This window comes from Orcinus orca, chromosome 15 (assembly GCF_937001465.1).
Source record: "Orcinus orca chromosome 15, mOrcOrc1.1, whole genome shotgun sequence".
Taxonomy (NCBI): domain Eukaryota; kingdom Metazoa; phylum Chordata; class Mammalia; order Artiodactyla; family Delphinidae; genus Orcinus; species Orcinus orca.
Window position 1 is genome coordinate 78434572 of NC_064573.1, and position 23296 is coordinate 78457867.

Genomic DNA, 23296 nt, shown 5'->3' on the forward strand with positions numbered 1-23296 from the left:
ATTTCTCCACCTCGTCATTATTCAAGGCCCAAGTAAAATCCTCTGCCTCCCCCTGAAGCCTTGAACTATGACTGAATTTGGCGTCCACGGCCAGCAGTTTGGCACTGAATTGTTCTCTAGTTTGTTGCTAGTTCTGCCTGCCCAGCCAGACTGTACATTTCACGGGCCAGTCACAGTCCTAAGAGCATCGCATTCTCATTTAATCCTTACAGCCCACCTCTGAGAAACAGATGAGGAGACAAAGGCTCAGAGAGGGTCAGGGATTTTCCAGGAGCCACGGGCTTGAAGGGCAGAGCTGCCATGTGAACCCAGGTCCATTCATTCCAAAGCCTTTTCCCATTATGCCAAGCTGCTCCCTTCTGTGAAAAATAAGCCTGGGGAATGACAGATTCATTCCAGAATGACCCTCAAAAACAGGGCTGTAAAGATAACACTTTCCGTTGAAAGATCGTCCCAGAACAATAAAATCCCCTCATTATGAACGATGGTCCCAGAACAATAATACCCCATAGTTATAAATGGATAAGAGGAGCAAAGAGAAGAGTTCTTTGCTCCCACCCAGAATCTCCTTAGGAGGCTAATACATAAGTTCCATTTAGTTGCTTTGCCCCTCCTGAGGTTTCCTTTGGGGAGGGGCTTCTGGGCATGCTCAGACTAGTCTTCCAAAACATGCTGTGAGACTATGACTTCTTCTTCCTTTTAGAAAAGGAAAACTAAATAAAACAAATGCATGAATGACTGGGCTCAACATGTACATGCTGTCTTTATGCCTCAGTGACAGTCCAGCAATGTGCCTGGCCCTGAGGTCTGGCGTTGTACAAAGAGCACAGACTTTGGAATCGGGTCAGGCCCAGGTCTGACTGCAGGCACGGCAGCTCACTCCCTGGATGAGCTTGCAGAAGCGGCTTTTTGCTTCCCTGAGCCTCCCTCGACTTGTCTGGGACACGGAGACAAGAGCAGCACCCTGAAGAATTTATGACGGGGTTGTAATAATGTGTGAGGAAGCACCAGCCCCGTGTCTGGCCTGTGGTAGGTCCCCAGTGGCGGTGGTCATTATTGTTCTTATGAAACGTTATAAACAAAACCTCAGTGAAGACATCATGGAAATAGATTTTTGATTTGAGTCTAGGGAACACTCACCTGAAAGTGCTTCCTACTGAAAGGAGAAAGGAAAAAACATTAATATCCAATAATATCCACTTCGGCCTCACAGAAATTTCTAATCAATCTAACATTTACAAAAGAATGGACAATGAGAAAACTGACCCAACACGAGAGATGACAGGGTATTCAGGCATGGTTCTTAGGTGCTTCATTATTGCACATCTGCACCCAATTTGGAAACCTCTCGAATGGAGCTTCAGGTGGGAGCATAACAGGGGCCACCTTCCCCCACCCACACCCTCTCAAGAAGCCTGAGAGAGAAGCAAAGGGACCCAGGAAGCCCTTACCGTTCCGGGAAGCCCTTACCTTTCCAGCAGAACACAGGGCTGTAGTACAACAGAAGCCCAGAGATAATGGCCAGTCCCAGCAGAAGGAGGCTCACGATGGTGCCCACAATTCCCCCGATGTTTACAGGTTCTGCAAAGACAAATCATACCCTTGACTCAGCCAAGTGATACAAACAGCTAGGAGGGCAATACCTCCCCTCCTCTGCCTGGATCCTACTCTTATCTCGGTTTCATGACCTTGGGCAAGGCATATGACCTCTCTGCAGAGCAAGATAAAGATCTCATTTTTCTACTTCAGTTTGTGGGAATCAAACAAAGCCTGTGATGCAAAAGAATACTGGAGGGAGGCGTGGTGGTGGGATGAACTGGGAGATTGGGATTGACATATATACACTCATATGTATAAAATAGATAACTAATAAGAATTAGTTATATAAAACTAATTTTATATAAAAATATAAAATTCAAAAAAAAAAAGTAAAAACAGAAAAAAAAAAAGAAGAACATTGAAAAGTTAAAATCTCTGTGTCTCCACCCATCAAGACTGCTGTTAAGGTCATAGTAATTAAGAGTGTGAGTTATTGGTGCCACAACGAAGTGATCAATAGAACACAATAGGGAGGGTCTTCCCTGGCAGTCCAGCGGCTAAGACTCAGCGCTTCAGGACTTCCCTGGTGGCGCAGTGGTTAAGAATCCTCCTGCCAATGCAGGGGACATGGGTTCGATCCCTGGTCGGGGAAGAGCCCATATGCCACAACTAAGCCCGTGAGCCACAACTACTGACCCTGCGCTCTAGAGCCTGCAAGTCACAACTACTGAAGCCTGCGCGCCTAGAGCCCGTGCTCCACAACAAGAGAAGCCACCGCAGTGAGAAGCCTGCTCGCCATGACTAGAGAAAAGCCCGTGCGCAGCAACGAAGACCCAATCTAGCCAAAAATAAAAAATAAATAAATAAATGAATTTATTAAAAAAAAAAAGAAAGACTCAGCGCTTCCACTGCTAGGAGCACGGGTTTGATCCCTGGTCGGGGAAACTAAGATCCCGCATGCTGCTTGGGACGGCCAAAAATATATATATATATTTAAAAAAAGAGAACAGAATAGGGAATCCAAGAACAGGTCCACACACAGAAGGAAACTTGATATAAGACAGACTAGTGAGTAGAAGAGGAACTCTTCAGGATGTGGTGCTAGACCAAATAGTTATCCAAATTGGGGGGTGGAGGAAACTTGATGTCTACCTCACATCATTCACAAAAATCAATTCTAGACGGACTAAAGAGTTAACTATGAAAGGCAAGTGTTAAAACTTTAAGAAAATATGGAAGAATACTTTCATGACCATAGGATAGATAAGGATTTCTTAAGACACAAAAATTGCTAATGATATAAGAACAGATTCATAAAGTCAACAACATTAAAGTAAGAATGCCTGCAAATCGAAGGATACCATAAAGAAAACAAGAAAGACAACTGAAAGGAGATATTTGTAGCATGTAAAACTAACAATTAGCATATGGAATTTCTAAAGAACTCCTATATATCTATAGGAAAGGGGAAAACGTCAAAAGACACAATTATGTATTTCGCAGATGAAACATAAAGAGCAAATAAACATATGAAATAATGCTCAGCCTTCTTAGCAATCAGAGACATTCAAATTAGAACCACAGTGAGATTTCATTTTACACCTACTTGATGGGCAAAAATCACAAAGTCTGTGGGTGAAAATGTGGAATGACTGCTGTTGCAAATGGAAATTGGTATAACCACTCTGGAAAATAATTTGATGTTATCTCACAGATAAAAATGCACATAACCTAACCTTCATTTCTACTCCTTGTACAAATATTCTAGAGAAATATTTGCCTGGGGACCTGGGTATATGTACACAAGGGGCTGGTAAAAAGGTTTCCATAGCAACACGGTTTGTTCATCGCAACAAAAAAATCAGAAGCAGCACAGACATCCATCAGCAGGAAAATCAATAACTTAGTTGTGGAGTAGTGATACAATGGAAAATTATACAGCAGTACAGAGGTACAAAGTATAATTATACACATCAGCAGGAATAAATTCTGGAAACAAAATGTGGGATAAAAAAGGCAAATTACAAAAGGCTACACTTGTATGGTAACAGCCGTTTTTCAAAACTCTAAAACAAACAATATATTATGTAGAAATGTGTACGTATGCAGCATATTTTTTCTTAAATAAAACATGAAACTCAGGATAGTGGTCACCTTTTTCAGAAGGCCCAGGATAAGCCTGGAAACGGGCCTACAGGTAGGGTTGCCAGATAAAATACTGTGTGCTCACTTAAATTTGGATTTCAGATAAACAATGAATATTTTTTTTAGAATAAGTATGTCCCAAGCAATACTGGGGACGTACATTAAAAAAAAATTATTATTTGTTTTTCTGAAATACAAATTTAAGTGAGCATCCTGTTTTCTTAGCTGGCCACACCAGCCACACTCTCTGCAGGTAATTCCAGCAGTGTTGGCACTGTTCTATATCTTAAGTGGGATGTTAGTTTCCTGGGTGTTCATTTTGCTATTATGTTTCTCAGCTTACATTATATATATATATATATATATATATATATATATATATATATATATATATATAAATTATATCTATTTTATACATGTATGTATTTTATTTTAATATATATATACTTTTTTTCCTTTAGGGTGTAACAGATATTAAATAACTTTTTTATCCCTATGCAAATGTTAGAGATTTAGGACTGGACAATAATTCTCCCATCCACCTTGTCAAGCCACAGGGAAGCAGACAGGCCTTCTCCCAGATGGCAGTGACCCACATGTAGGGAGGCACCAAGCTGTCCCCATGATGATGCCAGGTCCTCTGAAGCTCTCGGCCCTCCTCCTCCTCCGGGGCCACTTCACTCACCTTTCACGCTCAACCAGATGTCCACCTCCCTCACCCCCACGGGGTTCTCAGCCCGGCAGACATAGTAGCCCTCGTCCAGGTCCTGGGAGCAGTTGCGGATGGTGAGGGTGGAGCTCTGGCCACTCTGGGTGATGAGGTGGTGGCTGCTGGGCTGGATGATGACCTCCGGCTGGGTGAGGTTGCTCAGCCACAGGATCTTGGCAGGGGGGTAGGCTCCAGACACTTCGCAGGTGAGCGTCACATTGCCTCCCACAAAACAAGTCTTCATGGGCTCAGAGAGAAGGGAGGGGCTCCCTGACCATCAGAAGAAGGTAAAGAAAGACAAACATTGAGGGAGATTCAATCGGTGGTCTGAGAATTTCAAGAATATTACTTCTTCCAAACAAAGCAACTCCAGGAACTTCTGTACTGCACCTGGTCTCATATAATAATAAAAGCTAATATCTGCTGAACATTCAACGGGCTAGGCACCATTCTACTTATTAACCCAATTAATAATTCTCACAACAATCTTGTTATCCCCATTTTGCAGATGGGGAAACTGTGGCACAGAGAAAGTTAAGTAACTTGCTCAAAGTCACATGACTAAATAAGTGAGCAGCTAGGATTCAGGGGGAACAAATGTCCTGGTTTGTGTAAGGCTGAGGGGGTTCCCAGGACCTGGGGGCTTTCAGTGCTAAAACTGGTGAAGTCCCGGGCAAACCAAGATGAGTTGGTCACTCTATGTAAGAATGGAACCCAAGGAGTCACGCTTTTGTGGTCCACATCTCCTTACTTCTTATGCTGTAAGCTTCTATGTATAATAACCATACTGATGAGATAAGATATGGGCACACAGCCTGACAAGGGTGTTCCAGGGGACAGAAGGCAGCTGTATTAGTTTCCTGTTGCTGCTGTAACAAATTGCACAAACTTAGCAGTTAAAACAACACAAATTTATCCTTTTATAGTTCTGGAGGTCAGAAGTCCAAAATAATCTTGCAGAACTAAAATCAAGGTGTTGGCCAGAGCTGGTCTCTTCTGGAGGCTCTAGGTGAGAATCCATTTCCTTGTTTTCTCAGCTTCTAGAAAGAAGCCACCTGCATTCCTTGGCTTGTAGTCCCTTCCTTGAATTACTCCTACCTCTTGCATCTGTCATCACTTCTCACTACTGCATGTGACCCTCCTGCCTCCCTCTTATAAGGACCCTTGGATCACACTGGGCCCACCCAGATAACCCAGGTCACTCTCCCCATCTCAAAATTCTTAATCACAGATGCAAAGTCCCTCTACCATGTAAGGTAACATTATCACAGGTTCTGGAGATTAGGATGTGGACATCTTTTGGGGGCCATTCTTCTGTCTAGCACAGGTCTGTCCTAGAAAACTCAGAATGTGGCATCCCTGTGGCCTTGGGGTCTGATTTAAGTGGGACACAGGGAGCTATGAGGTCTACTATGGTGATCTACTTGTATCCTTTGCAAGAGAAGCCTTTTCCCAAAATGCACAACCTCTTGGGAAGGGTAGCAAATTCATCTTGGGAGGAATTATGAAATCCATATTTTCAGCAGCTGAGGGATACAGAGCAGCATGTTGGGTTCCTGCCCTGGAGAGTGAAACTACACGCTTCCCCTTGGCCGTTGTTCCAAGAGAGAAACTAGGGTTTCACTGCTGGCATCTGCGGAAGGGGCAAGGGGCAAGGGGATGGGGGTGGAACAACCCAGAAGCCTCTCTCTCTAGGTCAGGTTAACAGAACAGAATACCCCAAACCTGGTTTTGCTCAGAAAACTCACCTGCGGACACTCCTTCTTGGATCAACTGTCAGATTCCCCCCATGTTGCTAAATCACTCCTTCCCCGCTTTATGGTTAACCAGAATTTCCTTTAGGGTCACAAAGCCAGCAGCAGTGACAAGCCTCATCAGTATGGCTGTATTTGGGGGTCCCAAACCAAAGTTTGATAAATGGCCCCCTCTTCCTTTATTAAAAGCAAAACAAACAATTCCCCCAGTGCACCTCCCCTGAACCCCAAACAAACATCATGTACTTTTGCCAGACACAGCACTCACCCCTCAGACAGCTGTGTCACCATCCAGCTAGTGTGGCACCTATAAATTCAACGAGTTTCACTTAAAGGGATACTGCGTCAGGGGTGGGGCAGGTGCTGCTGGGCCCTTACAGATCTGCAAGAGGCGGACCATATGCTGGGGCAGGGCTCCGTAACAGTAACACTGCAGCTTATCGTAGGCTGAGTTGGCATCTTCAGTTTAGAGGCTACACACCATATAAAGAGAGATCTGGGGAGTTCCCTGGTCGTCCAGTGGTTAGGACTTGGTGCTCTCACTGCCGGGTGGCCCAGGTTCAATCCCTGGTCGGGAAACTAAGATCCCACAAACTGCGTGGCACAGCTGAAGGAAAGAAAGAAAGAGAGAGGGAAGGAGGGAGGGAGGAAGAGAGAGAGAAAGAAGGAAGGAAGGGGAGGGAGGGAGGAAGAAGAGAGAGAGAGGGAGGGAGGGAGTGAGGAAGAAAGAGAAAGAGAGAGAGAGGGAGGGAGGGAGGGAGAGAGAGAGAGAAAGAGAGAAATAAGAAGGAAGGAAGGAAGGGGAGGGAGGGAGGGAGGAAGAAAGAGAAAGAAAGGAAGGAAGGAAGGAAAAGAAATGAAAGAAAGAAAAAAAAGGTAGATAGATAGATAGATAGATCTGGGCAGCAGGATTCCCCAAAAGCATCACTTTTCATCAGCTTGGGGGCTACACTGCCCTGGATCCCTGAGGTGGACGTTAGCATTACACTTCAGGGTCGTACTAGTCCTTTCAAGTGGAATGATCCAGACACCCCTCGCCTGCAAGGGCCTTGCTACTCAAGGTGTGGTCTTCGGACCAGCAGCATCAGCACTTCCTGGACGCAATTAGAAATGCAGATATTGTGTCCACCCAGACCAAGAGAGTCAGAACCTGCATTTTAACCAGACCCCCCAGGTGACTTGTATGCCCATCCAGGCTCGAGTGCCCAAGAGGGAGGCGGGGAGAACTGGACGGCGTCAGAGTCCGAGAAGGGCCCAGGCTCTGTGCTTGCTTCCTGTGCTCCTGGAATTGGGAAAACTTCTGGTCAGCTCCCTTCTCCAGACACATTTCTTAACCCTGAGCACATATTTAGATTCAAATTATTGGTCAAGTCTCAGGGGTCACAGGAATAAAGACTTAGGCAAGATCTGCAAATAAAATGGAAGGGTAAGGGCGAAATAACACAACCCCACCAGCTGTCTCTGCTAATTTCACCCTCTCTCAGCATCGGTCCATCATTTATTCACTTCCTGGGACTTACTGTCCATAACACACTTCAGACATCCTCATTATGTACCACTCTGAGTGTGTATGCTGCTTTCTATTTGCAGTCTGGGCAAGTCGGCTGCCTCTGTTTCACCATCAGTAAAATGGAGCATCCTCCCCAAACTCATGTCCACCTAGAACCCCAGAATGTGATCTTATTCGGAAATGGAGTCTTTGCAGATGTAACTAGTTAAGGTAAGGATCTCAAGATGAAATCATCCTGGATTAAGGGTGGGCCCTAACTCCAAGGACTGGTATCTTATAAGAAGAGGAGAGGCCACAGGGAGACATACACACAGAGGGGAAGGTCACATGAAAACAGATGCAGAGAGACCAAAGTGATGCAGCCACAAGCCAAGGAACACATAGAGCCGTGAGGAGCTGGAAGAGGCCAGGAAGGATTCTCCCATGAAGACTCTGATGGGAGCACGGCCCTGCCGACACCTTGATTTCAAACTTCTAGCCTCCAGAACTGAGACAGAATAAACGGCTGTTGTTTTAAGCCACCAAGTTCGTGATACTTTGTTACAGCAGCTCCAGGAAACTAATTCTGAGGGATAATACGAGCTCTCAGCTCACAGGGTGATTGAGGACTGAACGAGATACTGTGTGCAAAACACTTGGCACCTGTACTCTATCTGCACTCAGTAAATGTTAATGTCACCATTGCAGTTGACCCTTGAACAACATGGGGGTTGGGGGACCAACCTGCGAGAAATCTAAAAATCCACGTCCTGCTCTCTCTGCCTCAGAAGCAAAGGAATTGATAAATGACTCGCCCAAGGACAGGAAGCTGAAACAGTTTGTATAGAATCAGGACTCAAACCCTAGTTCTTTTATTCTATATCCTGTGATCTCTAATCAGACACAAACTTTTCCCCACAGTGAGTTAATTTAAAGATCTGTTAAGTGAAAATACAGATACAACATTTATTGAAAAAAATTCACATGTACGCGGAACCGCGCAATTCAAACCTGTGGTGTTCAAGGGTCAGTTGTATTTGTGATATTGTCATTTCCTGCTCCACATTGGCCAGACTTCTCTCTCCAAGTGAAGTTTAAGTCCTTTAAAGGCAAAGACTTTGTATTCCTCCACAGTACCTGGAACCATGCTGAGCACCTAAATCCTACCCAAAAAGATTTGCTAGATCATGTGTGGAAGGTCACCAGGAAAGCAGTCAGCATTACCTGGATAAAAGCAAGGGCGCTGGGGTCAGACCAGCCTGGCTATGTGTTGGCTCCGTCACTTACGAGCCAACTGATCTTGGGTAAATTAGTGCACACATGTTATCATCTGCAACTTACCAATCATTCTAATTTGCAGGCTACTGTGAGGATTACAAAGAGTAAGTTAATAAGAAAGAGTCAAAGACCATCTGAGCGCAGCAACCTGAAAGAACAGGACTGAGAGGGGACTTCCCTGGTGGTCCAGTGTTTAAGACTCCGTGCTCCCAATGTAGGGGGCCCGGGTTCGATCCCTGGTCAAGCAACTATCAATAGATCCTGCACGCTACAACTAAGACCCTGTGCAGCCAAATAAATAAATAAATGAATATTTATTAAAAACAAAAAAAACGGGCTTCCCTGGTGACGCAGTGGTTGAGAGTCCGCCTGCCGATGCAGGGGACACGGGGGTTCATGCCCCGGTCCGGGAAGCTCCCACATGCCGCAGAGCGGCTGGGCCCGTGAGCCATGGCCGCTGAGCATGCGCGTCCGGAGCCTGTGCTCCGCAACGGAAGAGGCCACAACAGTGAGAGGCCCGCGTACCGCAAAAAAAAAAAAAAAAAAGAACAGGACTGACAGAGGTGAACATTTCAAAATCAGAAACTGCTCATCACTAGCAGAAATGTGGTTTAGGAGCCAAATATGCCAGAAAAATATCTATAACGTGCATGACAGTTCTATGAAATTAACTGACTCTTATGGAATAATAAGAAAAGATGAACAAGCCAATAGAAAAATGGACAAAATATGAACAGATAATTCACAGACAATATATAGGAAGTCAGTACGCATATGAAAACTATCAACTCCACCAGCGATCAAAGAAAACCAAATGAAAACAATATGCCATATCCCAACTAGCAAACAGGAAAAAACTAAAAATTTAATAACACTCGATGTCGGTGGAGATACTGGGAAATGAGAGAGAGTGACTGCTAGGGTTTCTTTTGGGGGTGATGGAAATATTCTGGATTAGAATGGTGATGGTAGTATAACATTGTGAACATACTAAAAAAAAAAACCAATGAATTATAAACTCTAAAATAGTGAATTTTAGGGAATTCCCTGGCAGTCCAGTGGTTAGGACTCTGAGTTTTCACTGCCGAGGGTGCAGGTTCGATCCCTGGTCGGGGAACTAAGATCCCACAAGCTGCACGGTGCGACCAAAAACTAAAAATAAAAAAAATAGTGACGTTTATATTATGTGACTTAAATCTCATTTTTAAAAAATGGTCCCCAAACCAATTGGGTTGGATTTGGCCCATGAGGCATAGTTTACCAAGCCCTGTCCTAGGGCAGAAAGCGAGTCTTGGTCCCTTCTGTTGCCCAAGGCCAGGTATGGTACCTGACACAGAGGGGACACCCGGGAGCAGTGTGCTGAATGAGTTAGTGGGAAGGGTGAACCATCTGAATGCCACTTGCCTGGGAAAACAAGCACCTGCTGACACAGCAGGGCTCACTTCTCAGCATGTCAGCTCTCCACAGCTGCACCTCTGAGGATTATCCTCATAAACTGTGAGGACAACCTCACCAGGGCCAACACAACCCAACACACTCTGGCCCTGGCTTACTCATTGTATTGGTTTCCTGAGGCTGCTGTAACAAAGTACCACAAACGGGGTGGCTTAAAACGACAGATATTTATTCTCACAGTTCGGAAAGTCTGAAGTTCTAAATCAAGATGTCAGCACCTTGCCCTCTATGAATTCCTGGCCCACAGAAATCGTGAGATAATGACTGTTGTTTGAAGCCATTAAGTTCTGGGGTAATTTGTTCCATAACAGGAGATAACTAGTAAATGAACCTTGTCTGTCTTGTTCACTGCTCCATCTTCGGTACTTAGAAACTGCAAGGGAAAACCAGCTTGGACTACAACCAAGAAGTTTCATTAAGCATCTTTAAAGCTTGAAAGGAACGGATGAAGAGGGCATTTGGGGTTAGCAGATGCAAACTAGTATATATAGAATGGATAAACAACAAGGTCCTACTGTATAGCACAGGGAACTATACTCAATATCCTGTGATAAACCAGAATGAAAAAGAATGTGTGTATACATATATTTGTGTGTGTGTGTGTGTGTGTGTGTGTGTGTAACTGAATCACTCTGCTGCAGAAATTAACACAATATTGTAAATCCAATATACTTCAATTAAAAAAAAAAGCAAAAGGAAGGAAGAAATGGAAGGAATTCAGTTCACTCCAACACCCTGGGATTTCTCTCCCAGACCTTCTTTCAAAGGGTTGTCCCAGAAAAGAGGAAGGTGAGTGGACCCCAGAACCCCAGGATAAGGCAAAGCAGACTTACTGATCTGTACCACACAGCTGGCTCCCAACTCCGGCCCCACTATGTGGCTCCCGACACACTTGAACTTCTTGCCATCCAACAGCTGGGGCTGGTTCAGCATCTCAACTCCCAGCTTTGACGTCCCCATAACCACACCTCCTGGCTCTTCTGTCCACAGGAGGTCTGGGTCTGGGTATCCTCCGGCCCAGCGACAGCTGAGCTGCAGCGTGAACAATCCTGGCGACAGCTCTGCCCAGCACTGAGGGGCTGACGGAGGGGGCGCTGCAAAACACCAGAGGACGTGGCCTTAATCACAGACTAAGATGAGCCACTGGGCTGACCCTATGGGTTACAGAACCAGGGTATCAGAGAAACGTCAACCCCAGTTAGTGTACTTTGAGATAGCTCCTAGTACAAATTAGTGCCTGACACAAGTTGGGTTTCCTCGGCTGGGTGTTAAATCTTGGAAGAGATTTGCATTTCTCACTAGCCACGTGTGGCTATTTAAATTTTCATTAATTTAATTACAAATTTATTTCCTCCATCAGACTACTCACATTTCCTAGTCATCACACATGGTAGCTATTAGACCATACAGAAGAGAACATTTCCATCATCACAGAAAGTTCTACTGGGCGCTACTGGTCCCTAGAGGGAGTTGCAGGAAGGAGAGTTATTCATCCCCAAACCTCAACACACACTTTTTTTTTGCTATGTGCAAGTACCACTTAAAAGAATATATAAAAATTTAATAAATTACAAACCTGTTGTAACCTATGTGTTCATAATTATATATAAAATAATATATATTATATATGTATGTAGATAGTATATATATTATGTATGTCATATACCTTTATATTTTTTATATCATATAAATAGAAATTTGGATCTTAATTTGTAGATATGTGGCATCTAAAAGAAAAATTATTGGAAAATACCAAAATGATGGTTAGAGTACAAGTGATTATTTTCTTCTTTCTTCTCATCTGTTTCCTACAACAAGCACATATGACTTTATATACGATAAATGTCATTTATGATAGACAGCATTGAGACTTACAAAGGCTCTGAATAACGTATAAAGTAAGTGTGTCATTGCCCTGCCTGCTAATTGTCATTCTCATGCTCCCTTTGGTTAGCATGGATTAGGAGTGCACCCTGTGTTTATTTCTACAGTGGTTTTCCTCCACTAAATGTGTGCATAGGTGCATTGGGTTGTTGTTTCTTCACCTGAAAAATAAAGATTCATGAACTATTGGTTCTTAACAGCGCTAGAGGGCCTGTGTTCATGGAGAGCGTGACAGCAGATGAATGGATAAACAAATTGTGGTAGAACCATACAATAGATACTCTTAGGCCAAGAAATGAAAGCAAGTACTGACACAAGCTACAACAAGATGAACCTTGAAAACATGATGCTAAGGGAAAGATGCCAGTCCCCAAAGGTCATATAGGGTCTGATTCCATTTATATGACATGTCCAGAATAGGCAAATGCATAGAGATAGAACATAGACTGGTGGTTGTCAGGGGCTGGGGGAAGAGGGGATGGGAGTGACTGCTTCACGGATATGGGGTTTCCAATTTGGGGTGATGAAAATGTTTTGGAACTAGATAAACATGATGGTTGCACAACACTGTGGATAGACTCAATGCCACTGAACTGTACATCTTAAAATGGTTAATGTTATGTTATATACTTTCACCTCAATTAAAAAAAAACTTTAGACCTGGCATTCATTCCCCTCTATGACTCACAGGGACTCTCCCGTACTCCTAGTTAGCAGTGAGCTTCCAGAAGAGGCAACACTCTCTCTGACACGTGTACGTGTGTGTCGAGGGAGCTGCAGAAGCATGTTGGAACCTGTGCATCAGGTAAGTCTTTGTATGCAAAGGGGAGGCACAAACACGCAGTTCACAAAGGGTTAAGGTGAAGGAGTTGGGGAGGGGAGCACTTCTTACGCACAGTAGACCAGGAGCTCGGTGGTCACCTTTCGATGTCTCCCGCCAAGCATGTTTGTGGCCAAACAGCTGTAGTTCCCTTGGAGGTTCTGCGACATCAGTAACAGCTTGAAGCAGCTGGCCGTCAGGTTGTTTCCGAAGGGCTCGGTGCTAGAATCCGGGGCCCGGAACCACCACTCAACCATGGGCGGAGGCCAGGAGCTGCTGCTGCAGCAGAAATCCACCTGGGAGCCCTTGGCCGCATACAGCGTGCCGTTGGGGAGCCTGCCAGTGCTGGAGATGTTGACCTCAACCTGATAGGGGCCTCCTGGGAACGACAGAGTGGGTGGGGAAGGCGTAAGAGTTAACTGGAGCCCCTTACCAGCTCTAAGAGACACAGAGATAATCAGGAAGCAGCCAGTGAGGATGACAATATCAACCACTTATTGTGTGACAAACACTGCCAAGTGCCCTTAGCCATGCTTTAATTTACTCCTGAGCAATTCCGTGAGATTTACTGAGGGGATCAATCCTTACAGAAGACGGAAAATGCAAATCGCCCCTTTTCAAAAACACAGATGAGTGGAAAGGATATCTGTGCCTTAAAGAGTTAATATAGCAGGACTTCCCTGGTGGTCCAGTGGTTAGGATTCTGCACTCTCACTGCCAAGGGTCTGGGTTCAATCCCTGGTTGGGGAACTAAGATCCCACAAAAGAAAAAAGAAGAGTTAACGTAGCAGGCCTGAGTGCTTTCCTTAGAAAGGCCTGCCTGCAAGGTTGGCCTGGGCTGGCAACTAGGAGCTTGGATTTCAGGGGGGTTCCCACCGTTCCCAGAACTGGTAAGAGTGGGGTTCACCAGGCCTTAACTGTTTGTACAAACAGTGTGGCTTATGCTGAACACCTGCTTTCCTTCTGAGAGTCTGGAATTTTGGTATGTGCTAGGCAGAGGATGCCTATGTGACAAGCCCCAGTGAAAACCTAGGGCGCTGGAGTCTCTATCGAGCGTCCCTGGTAGGTATTCCACACGTGTTGCTACAACTTGTTGCTGGAGGAATTAAGCGTGTCCCACGTGACTGCACTGGGAGAGGACTCTTGGGAGTGTGGTCCTCATTGTCCTGTGAGTTCTCCTAGAGAATCAGTGAAGCTGGGGGTGGTCTTGGGGACCCCTGGCACAATTTCACACTGAAAGACAAGAAACATTGGTTCCAGTCCCAAGTTTTAACTCCACTTACTAGCTGTGTGACTTTGGGCAAAGTATTTAACTTCTCTTAAGCCTCCATTTCCTCATCTGTAAAATGGGGGTGATGCTAGAACCACTTTATGGAGTTGTCATGACAATTAAATGAATTAGTATCATACAGCACTCAGAACAGTGTCAGAAAGGCCGTCCCACGATTGGTACCCAGTGCATCTAAGATCCTCTGTGTTGCCTCCACCAGAGACTTCCTCTTAAGAAGAGTCCAGAAAGGGCAATGCTTGGCCAAAGGGATAAATCTATGACTGAAGAATTTTGGACAAAAATATGCCCAGGGGATAAATTATTAGGGGGAGGAAAGGCTTTGCCAGATCCCCTCAAAGTACAGAAGCTACTTCCACCTATTCTGGGGCCATTGTATAACGATAGAAATTGTGGGTTTCTGAGGAAAATATTCTTGACAATATGCTTGTCTATCAGGGCTGGCTCCTAAGAGTTGCAATGATTTGCTGGAATCATGTCACCTCCCACAGAGGGTCTGGGGAAAAAATTATACTGTAGTTTAGGAGGTGCTCAAATATCCCATTGCCCGTTGCTGACTAGTTGGGTAGGTATGTAGACCAGCAGGTCCTAGGGAGTGCCCACAGCTGGCGAGCACCCAGCCAAGCACAGGGTACCTCTGTGGTATTGGTAGCCACACCTGGGCCAGCAAAGGCACTGTGTTAGATTGGACCACGTGGGTCTTCCAAATTGTGGTCTGGAGGGCCACAGAGGCCTGTCATGAACAGTGAGACCCCCAGAAACTGGCTGGGATGGGGCTTTTTTTTTTTTTTTTTGGACTGCGCCACGTGACTTGCGAGATTTTAGTTCCCCAACCAGGTATCAAACCCTCGTCCTTGGCAGTGAAAGCACCGAGTCCTGACCACTGGACTGCCAAGGACTTCCCTGGGAGGGGCTTTTGACCAACACAATGCTGAGCAAAACATGGGTTTGGATAAAGGGAATGGATGAGAATGCTGTAGGCGGAAGGGTTAAAAAAAAAAAAATCAAATGAGAGAACCTGAAGTGCCTTCTGAATTAAGTGTTCAAAGGTTACAGCTTTTTTATAAACCTTTGGGTTGAGTCTGCTTTCTTAATTAAAGCTGACACCATCTTCTTAAATCCCTGGGGTTCTTCCCTTACTCTGACTAAAAAGAAGGCGGTACCCATTTCCATCCCTCCCACCTCTCTCTCCACCCCGCTGATATTCCTAAACAGAAACCACCAGCCCTTTTTGCTTGCAGGGTGATGGAAGCAATCACTCGGAGAGACAGACAGGTAGGAGAGGAAACAAAAATAAAACAGCAAATAAATAAAAATACAGCGTGTTTACAAAGGTTCAGCATCTTATGGAGGCCTTGGTCATGTCAGTTTCTTGGATGGATGCCTTAGCCTAGTGCTTATGAACTTGGACTCTGCATTCAGACAGACCTGGGTGTAAATTCTACTGCCACTTCTAGACAGACAACCTTGAGCAAGTGTCCATCCCTCCTATTCTCACCCTCCTGTCCTTCCTATGAAATGAAAAGAACAGGAGTAACTTCTATCACCAGGTTATTGAAGGATCCAATGAGAGAATATAAGCAGAACACTTAGCCTGGTGTTTGACATGTGGTCAATGTTCTATGAATGTTATCTGACATTATTAACAGTAGTATACTTGTAGATTGATTCTAGAACATGCATCGGCAAACGGCCCACTGTCTGTTTTTGTACAGCCTACAAGCTAAGACGGTATGTACAGATGAACATCCACAATTGATTTGATGAGAGAGAACACTAACTTTGAACCCCAACTAAGTGAAATGTTATCCCTCCCCCGCCCAAAGCATCCCATTCTTCTCATTAGTACGCCTGCACTACCAAAAAAATGTGCTAGGTTATGGGAATTCCCTGGCAGTCCACTGGTTAGGACTCGGCGCTTTCACTGCAATGGCCTGGGTTCAAACCCTAGTTGGGGAACTAAGATCCTGCAAGGCTCATGGCGCGTCCAAAAAAAAAAAAAAGTACTCAGTTATTATTATATTTTGAATTTTGTCAACAAAAAAAATGTGGAAATTTGTTTTCTCTCTTGTTATATAAGTACTTATATGATATCCTCGTTTTTACCTGTTGACTCAGACTAGAATATTTACCGTCTGGCCGCTACAGAAAAAGTTTGATTCCTGTTCTACAACAATCCACTACTGCTGCTGCCTTCCTGTTCTCTGTAGTCATTCTTGACATCAGAACTCACTTCTTTCCTTCCCCACCATAACTATAGGTTGGCCAGTCAAGTGTCTCAAAGAGTTAATTTACATCTCAGGGACCCACAAAATAGGAGATTCCCATCTTTGTATCTTGGGTTCTTTGACAAGACGAAAAGTTATTTTCCTACATTTATTCTTCACACCAGCATTTTTATTTGAAAATGACCTAAGAATGTACTGACTAGCCTCTGCTAACCAGTGGGTGTACCTGTTGTTCCACAGTGGGACAAGATCCTTGGGGAAACTTACAGAGTGTTTTGATATCACTTAGAGATGGAACATAAGGAATTCCCTGGTGGTCCAGTGGTTAGGACTCTGCGCTTTCACTGCCGAGGGCGCAGGTTCAATCCCTGGTCAGGGAACTAAGATCCTGCAAGCCGTGTGGCGCAGCCAAATTAAAAAAAAAAAAAAAAAGAAGGAGATGGAACATAGAGGTGAATATAACAACCCCATTGCCTCCCCACCTCCCTAGTGACCACTGATTCTGTCCTGAAGACCAAAACCCAGAGGTCCTCAGCCTCTTACAAGCATACATCTCTGCTTCAGATGAGCTTGGCAAGACTCAGGTTAATCAATCTTTGGGCAAAGTTCATCCCATCTTCTGACGGGGCCAGCAATCTTTCTTCAGTATGCCCAACATCCCCTTTCCCTAGGACCTTATGTTGTGATAGGGCACAGTGACACCATCACCATCACAGAACGAGTACAAATCAGATGGGCCCAGTTAGTCGGGGAACATGGGGCTTTCCTGAGACTCCCTTTCCTGGAAGTTGGGACTGGCAGCCACATTACTAGCTAAACAGGAGCACTCCCATCCTCCAAACCCCAAATCCGAAGGGGCTCTTGGAGGTTGATACAAACCAGCTTCCTCATTGCCCATGTGCCAACCAACTCAAATGCTCCCTCAACACTTGCTGGGCCTGAGAAAAATAGACACAGGGAGAGTCTGGCATTGTGTACCACTCAGCTCCCCAGTGGCTAAGGGATCATCTCTTGAAAGAAGCACAAATTCTACCGGAATATGTTAAGGGCTGTGCTACCCACTCCACCCACTCCAGGCATTCTGCAGGTAAACACACAGTGGTTCTAACCTCGTATCCACCTGACTTGGAGGCAGGAGCGGATGGGTAGGTAAGTCAGTGAAATAAACAGCTGTGGCAATCCTGAACTGCTCTGGACTAAGGGATTTCTGTACCCTCAGAAGCAGCAGTCCCAATCTCAATGGCAAGACTCTTCAACTGCATCATTAACTTAACAAGGAACAGTGCAGAGTTCTTACTCCTGAGATGAATAACAAAGTCACATTGCAGTGCCCATTCCAGACAGGTTATATCACCCCAGGCCTATAGAAAACCTCACTCCCTAGAAGGCAGAGGCACCAAATGCCCACTGATGGATAAGCAGAGATCCAGGTGGTAAGGAGGGAGAAAGCTCCCAGTCCTCATACAGCCAGCTTCATGTTTCTGCAGCATCTCTGTCCATTCACACATTCAAGGTCACTTACAGTTCTTTGTATATCTTGGATATTAACCCCTTATCAGATATATCATATGCAGCTATCTTCTCCCATTCAGCAACTGGCCTTTTTGTTTTGTTGACAGTTTCTTTCACTGTGCAAAAAGCTTTTTAGTTTGATGTAGTCCCATTTGTTTATTTTTGCTCTTGTTTCCCTTGCCTAAGAAGACATATCCAAAAAAAAAAGTACTAAGGCCGATATCAAAGAGCATATTGCCTCTGTTTTCTTCTAGAAGTTTTATGGTTTCAGGTCTCACATTTAAGTCTTTAATGCATACACCTCCATATCAAAATAATAAAAAAGATTAAACAATGGGCAGAGAAACTGAATAGACATTTTTCCAAAGAAGACATACAGATGGCCAACAGACACATGAAAAGATGTTCACCATCACTGATCATCAGGGAAATGCAAATCAAAACCACAGTGAGATACCACCTCACACCTGTCAGAATGGCTATTACTAAGAAGACAACGAATGACAAGTGTTGGAGAGGGTGTGGAGAAAAGGGAACCCTTGTGCACTGTTGGTGTTGGAACGTAAACTGGTGCAGCCACTATGGAAAACAGTATGGTGATTCCTCAAAAAATTAAAAACAGAACTATCACACAATCCAGCAATTCCACTCCTGGGTATTTATCCAAAGAAAATGAAAACACTAATTAGAAAAGATATGAGACTTCCCTGGTGGTCCAGTGGTTAAGACCCCATGCTTCCACTGCAGGGGTCATGGGTTCCATCCCTGGTCAGGGAACTAAGATCCCACATGCCATGTGGCATGGCCAAAAAAGAAAAAAGAAAAGATATGTGGACCCTTATGCTCACTGCAGCATTATTTACAATAGCCAAGATATGGAAGCAACTTAAGTGTCCATCAACGGATGAATGCATAAAGAAGATGTGGTACATATATACAATGGAATACTATTCAGCCATAAAAAGAATGAAATCTTGCCATTTGTGACAATATGGAGGACCTAGAGGATATTATGCTAAGTGAAATAAGTCAGATGGAGAAAGTCATAAGTGTATGATTTCACTTATATGTGGGATCTAAAAAATAAAACAAATGAAAAAACATAAAACAGAAACAGAGTCATAGATACAGAGAACAAACAGCTGGTTGCCAGAGCGGAGGAAGGTGAGGGAAATTAAGAGGTACAAATTTTCAGTTACAAAATAAATGAGTCATGGGTATGAAACGTCCAGTGCAGGGAATATAGTCAATAATTATGTAATATCTCTGTATGGAGCCAGGTCATAACTAGAGTTATTGTGGTGATCATTTTGAAAAGTACAGAAATATCAAATCACTGTGTTGTGTAACAGGAACTAACAATGCTATAGGTCGCTTATACTTCAGAAACAAACAAACAAAAAGACTCATAAAAAGAGATCCGATTTGTGGTTATCAGAGGTGAAGAGTAGGAGGGGAACTTGGATGAAGGTAGAAACTTCCAGTTATAAGATAAATAAGTACTAGGGATGTAATGTACAACATGATAAATATAATTAACACTGCTGTATGTCATATACAAAAGTTAAGAGAGTAAATCTTAAGAGTTCTCATTACAGGAAATAATTGTTTGCTGTTTAATTTTGTATCTATATGAGGCAATGGATGTTCACTAAACCTACTGCGGTCAACATTTCATGATGTATGTAAGTCAAGTCATTATGCTGGACACCTTAAACTTATACAGTGCTGCATGTCAATCGTACCTCAATAAAGCTGGAAGAAAAAAAATTTTTTTAACAAAACAAGAAAACAAGGTCACGTACAGATAACAACTTGCCACATCTCAGATTTTTTTCCCCTAGCTTCCAAGGCCATGTTAGAATATTTCCAAACTTTTCTTCTTAAGAGACTAAGTTATCAACCATGTCAGTAGAAAGACGGGAAAAGCAAGAGGCACGAAGGTCTTCTTCGAAAAGCCCAGATGTACTCACGGATGGGAACTTGAGATGCATTTTTCCCACAAGAATCCCGTCACCTCCTTAACCAGTTGATGAAGGTAACATGGACCAAGTGCATATACACCGTGTGCCCAACTCTGTGCTGAAGTCTGTGCGTGTTTATCTCATGAATGTGTGCAGGGAATCTGTGCCTAGCTTCCACCATTACCCATGAATTCACAGATGATAAAACTAAGGTTGGAGGAGTTCAAGCGACTTCCCCAAGGTCACAAAGACAACAGCCAGCAGGACCTGCGTTTGAACCCGGGCAGCTGGGCCTCAGAGTGTATGCCCTCAGCCACTCAGCAACATCACCACCCTCCCGGAAGTAGTGGTTGGGTCAAGCCTAATCCATTTTCCTAAATCTTCCATGCAGAAATGAGGGCTGAATTCCAATCTGAGATGCCAAGGCCTCCCCTTCTGCCACTGTTTGAGGAGCAAGAAGGGGCTCCCTGGTGCCCAGAAGGGTCTGGTGTTGGCCCGGGGTCTCTCGTGGAATGGGGACGAGGCCTGACGTTCCAGAGGGCCCTGGTGTCTGTGAAACCGGAGGACACCTGTGCTATGGACCGAACGTTTGTATCCCCCAAAATTCACATGCTGAAGCCTGTCCCCAGTGTGATGGCATCTGGAGGTGGGGCCTTCGGGAGGGGATTAGGTCATGAGAGCAGAGCCCTCATGAATGGGATGAGTGCCCTTATAAGGAGAGACCCCACAGAGCTTGCTTCCTCCCTCTCTGTTCTCCACCAAGGAGAGAAGACACACATCTGCCAACCAGAAAGCAGGCCCTCACCAGATACTGCATCTGCCGGCACCTTGATCTTGGACTTCCCTGCCTCCAGAACTGTGAGGAATAAATGTTTGTTGTTAAACCACCCAGATCATGCTACTTTTGTTATAGCAGCCCAAACTGACTAAGACAGCCTGTGTCCTGTTTTCACGAACAAGCCCTACACCAGTCAGGGACCCCATATGTTCCCAAATGAAGAAGTTTCCTTAACACAAATCATACCACAGTAACTCAGGGAGCTCAAAACACCATTTGAGTTTAGTGATTTTTTTAATGTAAATTCACTTTCATCATAAGAAGACCTTGCATTTATCTCCCTACAGGGCAATAATGAAACTAATCCAACCTCCAATAAACTTAGCCAATGATTAATAAGTCAGTGTCAGATAAAATCATCATAAACCGCAGAGAGTGATAATAAAAAAAAAAAGCCCCAAAAGTTGTAATGCCACCTTACTCCTCTGAGGTCAAAAGCAAAGACACTTATTGACAAGACTGACATGAAGGAATTATTATTATTTTTGGCCGCACCGTGCAGCACGCGGGATCTTAGTTCCCTGACCAAGGATCGAACCCGTGCCGCATGCGTTGGGAGCACAGTCTTAACCACTGGACCTCCAGGGAAGTCCCGAAGAAATTTTTTTTTTTTTTTTTTTTTTTGTGGGGAAAGGGGGTTCATTATTGAAAAAAACCTCTGCCACCACTGACGCTCAGAACTGGATGCCAGAAATTCCATCGCTGCCCCCTCCAAGGAGTGCAGTAATGGTGGAGAGGGGTATGAAGGTGAGGATGCAGTGAGGAAAGAGGCAGGGTCCTGCTGAGGAAGGTAGGTTTGAGAAGGAAGTAGAGGAGGAGGCTCAAATCTTTCAGAAGCAGCAGCAGCCCAGCCCTAGGGCCTCCTAAGACTGCCATCTCAGGGGAGCACAGTTGCCCGGCTCTCCTGAGCCCTGTTGCGGCCACCACAGGTGCTGATGCAGTCCTCCTTATCCAGGAAGTTGTTCTGCTTCCTTCTGCCCCTGCCGTAAGCAAAGGTCTCGCAGAGCCTGGACTTCGCATTGTAGAAGTACCCAATGAACAGGGCCCTGCAGGGACCCACGTAGGGAGGCTCCAGGCAGAAGGCAGGGTGCAAGGCCTGGGCCTGGTTGCTGTTTTCACCCCCTGAGGTGCTGCCACCAGGGTGCCCAGGAAGACTAGAAGGGCTGCAGAGAGGCAGAGCTGGCTCATCTTCATGGCCTTGCAGGAGGGCTTCTCCCGAAGGAATTATTAATTACCGTTTGACAGCTGGAGTGAGGGAGGCCTGTTGGCACCCGCCCATGGGCTCACAGTGAGAACCAATCAGAACTGGGCCAAATTGGGTGACATTTTTTGATACACCCACATTCATTCCTGGCCATTCAGCAATTCATCCATGGCGTCTCCAGACCCAAAAACCCTGCATTCGCAAATTCCATCAGCCTTAAGAGCTGGTGGAAAACGTACAAACCATCCAAAAATCTAGACGTGTCCTTGAAGCCTCTCTTTCCTTCATCCTCCACTTCTAATCCACCAGCAAATCTTGCAGGTGTACCTCCAAAATATTTTCTGAACCTGTACATTTTCACCAAGGTCAGTGCTGCTACCCTGACTGTGGCCACTAATATCTTACACTGCCGATTGGCTTCCTTGTGTGGTTTTTTGTTTGTTTCTTTGTTTTTAGTCTCTTTAAGTTCTTTTAAAAGAACTTAATGGAGTATAGTTGCTTTTGGTTTCCTTGTTTCTTATTTTACCAGTCTTTCTTGAGACCGCACACATCCATTCTCCACGTGTAATTCAAATGATACCACATCCCTGCTTGCTTACAGCTCCAGGAGTTCCTCCTGCACCCAGAATAAAATCCCAATTTTTGACCAGGTGTATTAGTGTCCTGGGGCTGCCTTAACAAAGTAAGTCAAACCAGATGGCTTAAAACAACAGAAATTGATTCTACCACTGTTCTGGAGGCCAGAAGTATGAAATCAGGTGCTAGGAGGGCTGTACTCCTCTGAAGGCTCTAGGAGAGAACCCTTCCTTGTCTCTTCCCTGGCTGCTGGTTATGGCCGTCCATCTTTGGCATTCCTTTGCTTGCAGCTACATTACTCCAATCTCTGCTTCTGCCACAGTACGACATTCTCCCTGTGTCTCTGTCTTTGCATGCATTTTCCTCTTCTTATAAGGATACCAGTCAATTTTAATTAGTGCCCACCCTAATGACCTCATCTTAAGTTGATTATATCTGCAAAGACCCTATTTCCAAATAAGGTCACGTTCACAGGTATCGAGGGTTAGGATTTCAACCTATCTGTCTGGGGGACACAATTCAACCCATAACACCAGTCCTACCCGGCCCCACATGGTCTGGCCCTGCCTTCCATGTCTCACACGTCCTGCCCTCTCACACCCAGGGTTCCCAC

The 23296-nt window shown here is 44.8% G+C and overlaps 1 protein-coding gene and 1 long non-coding RNA gene across 4 annotated transcripts in view; both read right to left on the bottom strand.

The window, feature by feature from the left end:
- LOC125961290 (uncharacterized) overlaps positions 1-23296 on the bottom strand; it is a 109789-nt gene that overhangs the window by 60005 nt on the left and 26488 nt on the right. The gene's annotated exons all lie outside the window — the stretch shown is intronic.
- VSIG10 (V-set and immunoglobulin domain containing 10) overlaps positions 1-23296 on the bottom strand; it is a 37138-nt gene that overhangs the window by 4465 nt on the left and 9377 nt on the right. For 2 of the 3 annotated variants that reach the window (XM_049698212.1, XM_004281481.3), the window contains 5 exons: positions 13150-13452; positions 11203-11463; positions 4370-4663; positions 1471-1581; positions 1141-1156 (listed from right to left, as the gene is read on the bottom strand). In XM_049698212.1, the coding sequence (XP_049554169.1) occupies positions 1141-1156; positions 1471-1581; positions 4370-4663; positions 11203-11463; positions 13150-13452 (985 nt within the window). The remainder of the gene's footprint in view (positions 1-1140; positions 1157-1470; positions 1582-4369; positions 4664-11202; positions 11464-13149; positions 13453-23296) is intronic. The other variant, XM_033408575.2, reaches the window with a different exon arrangement.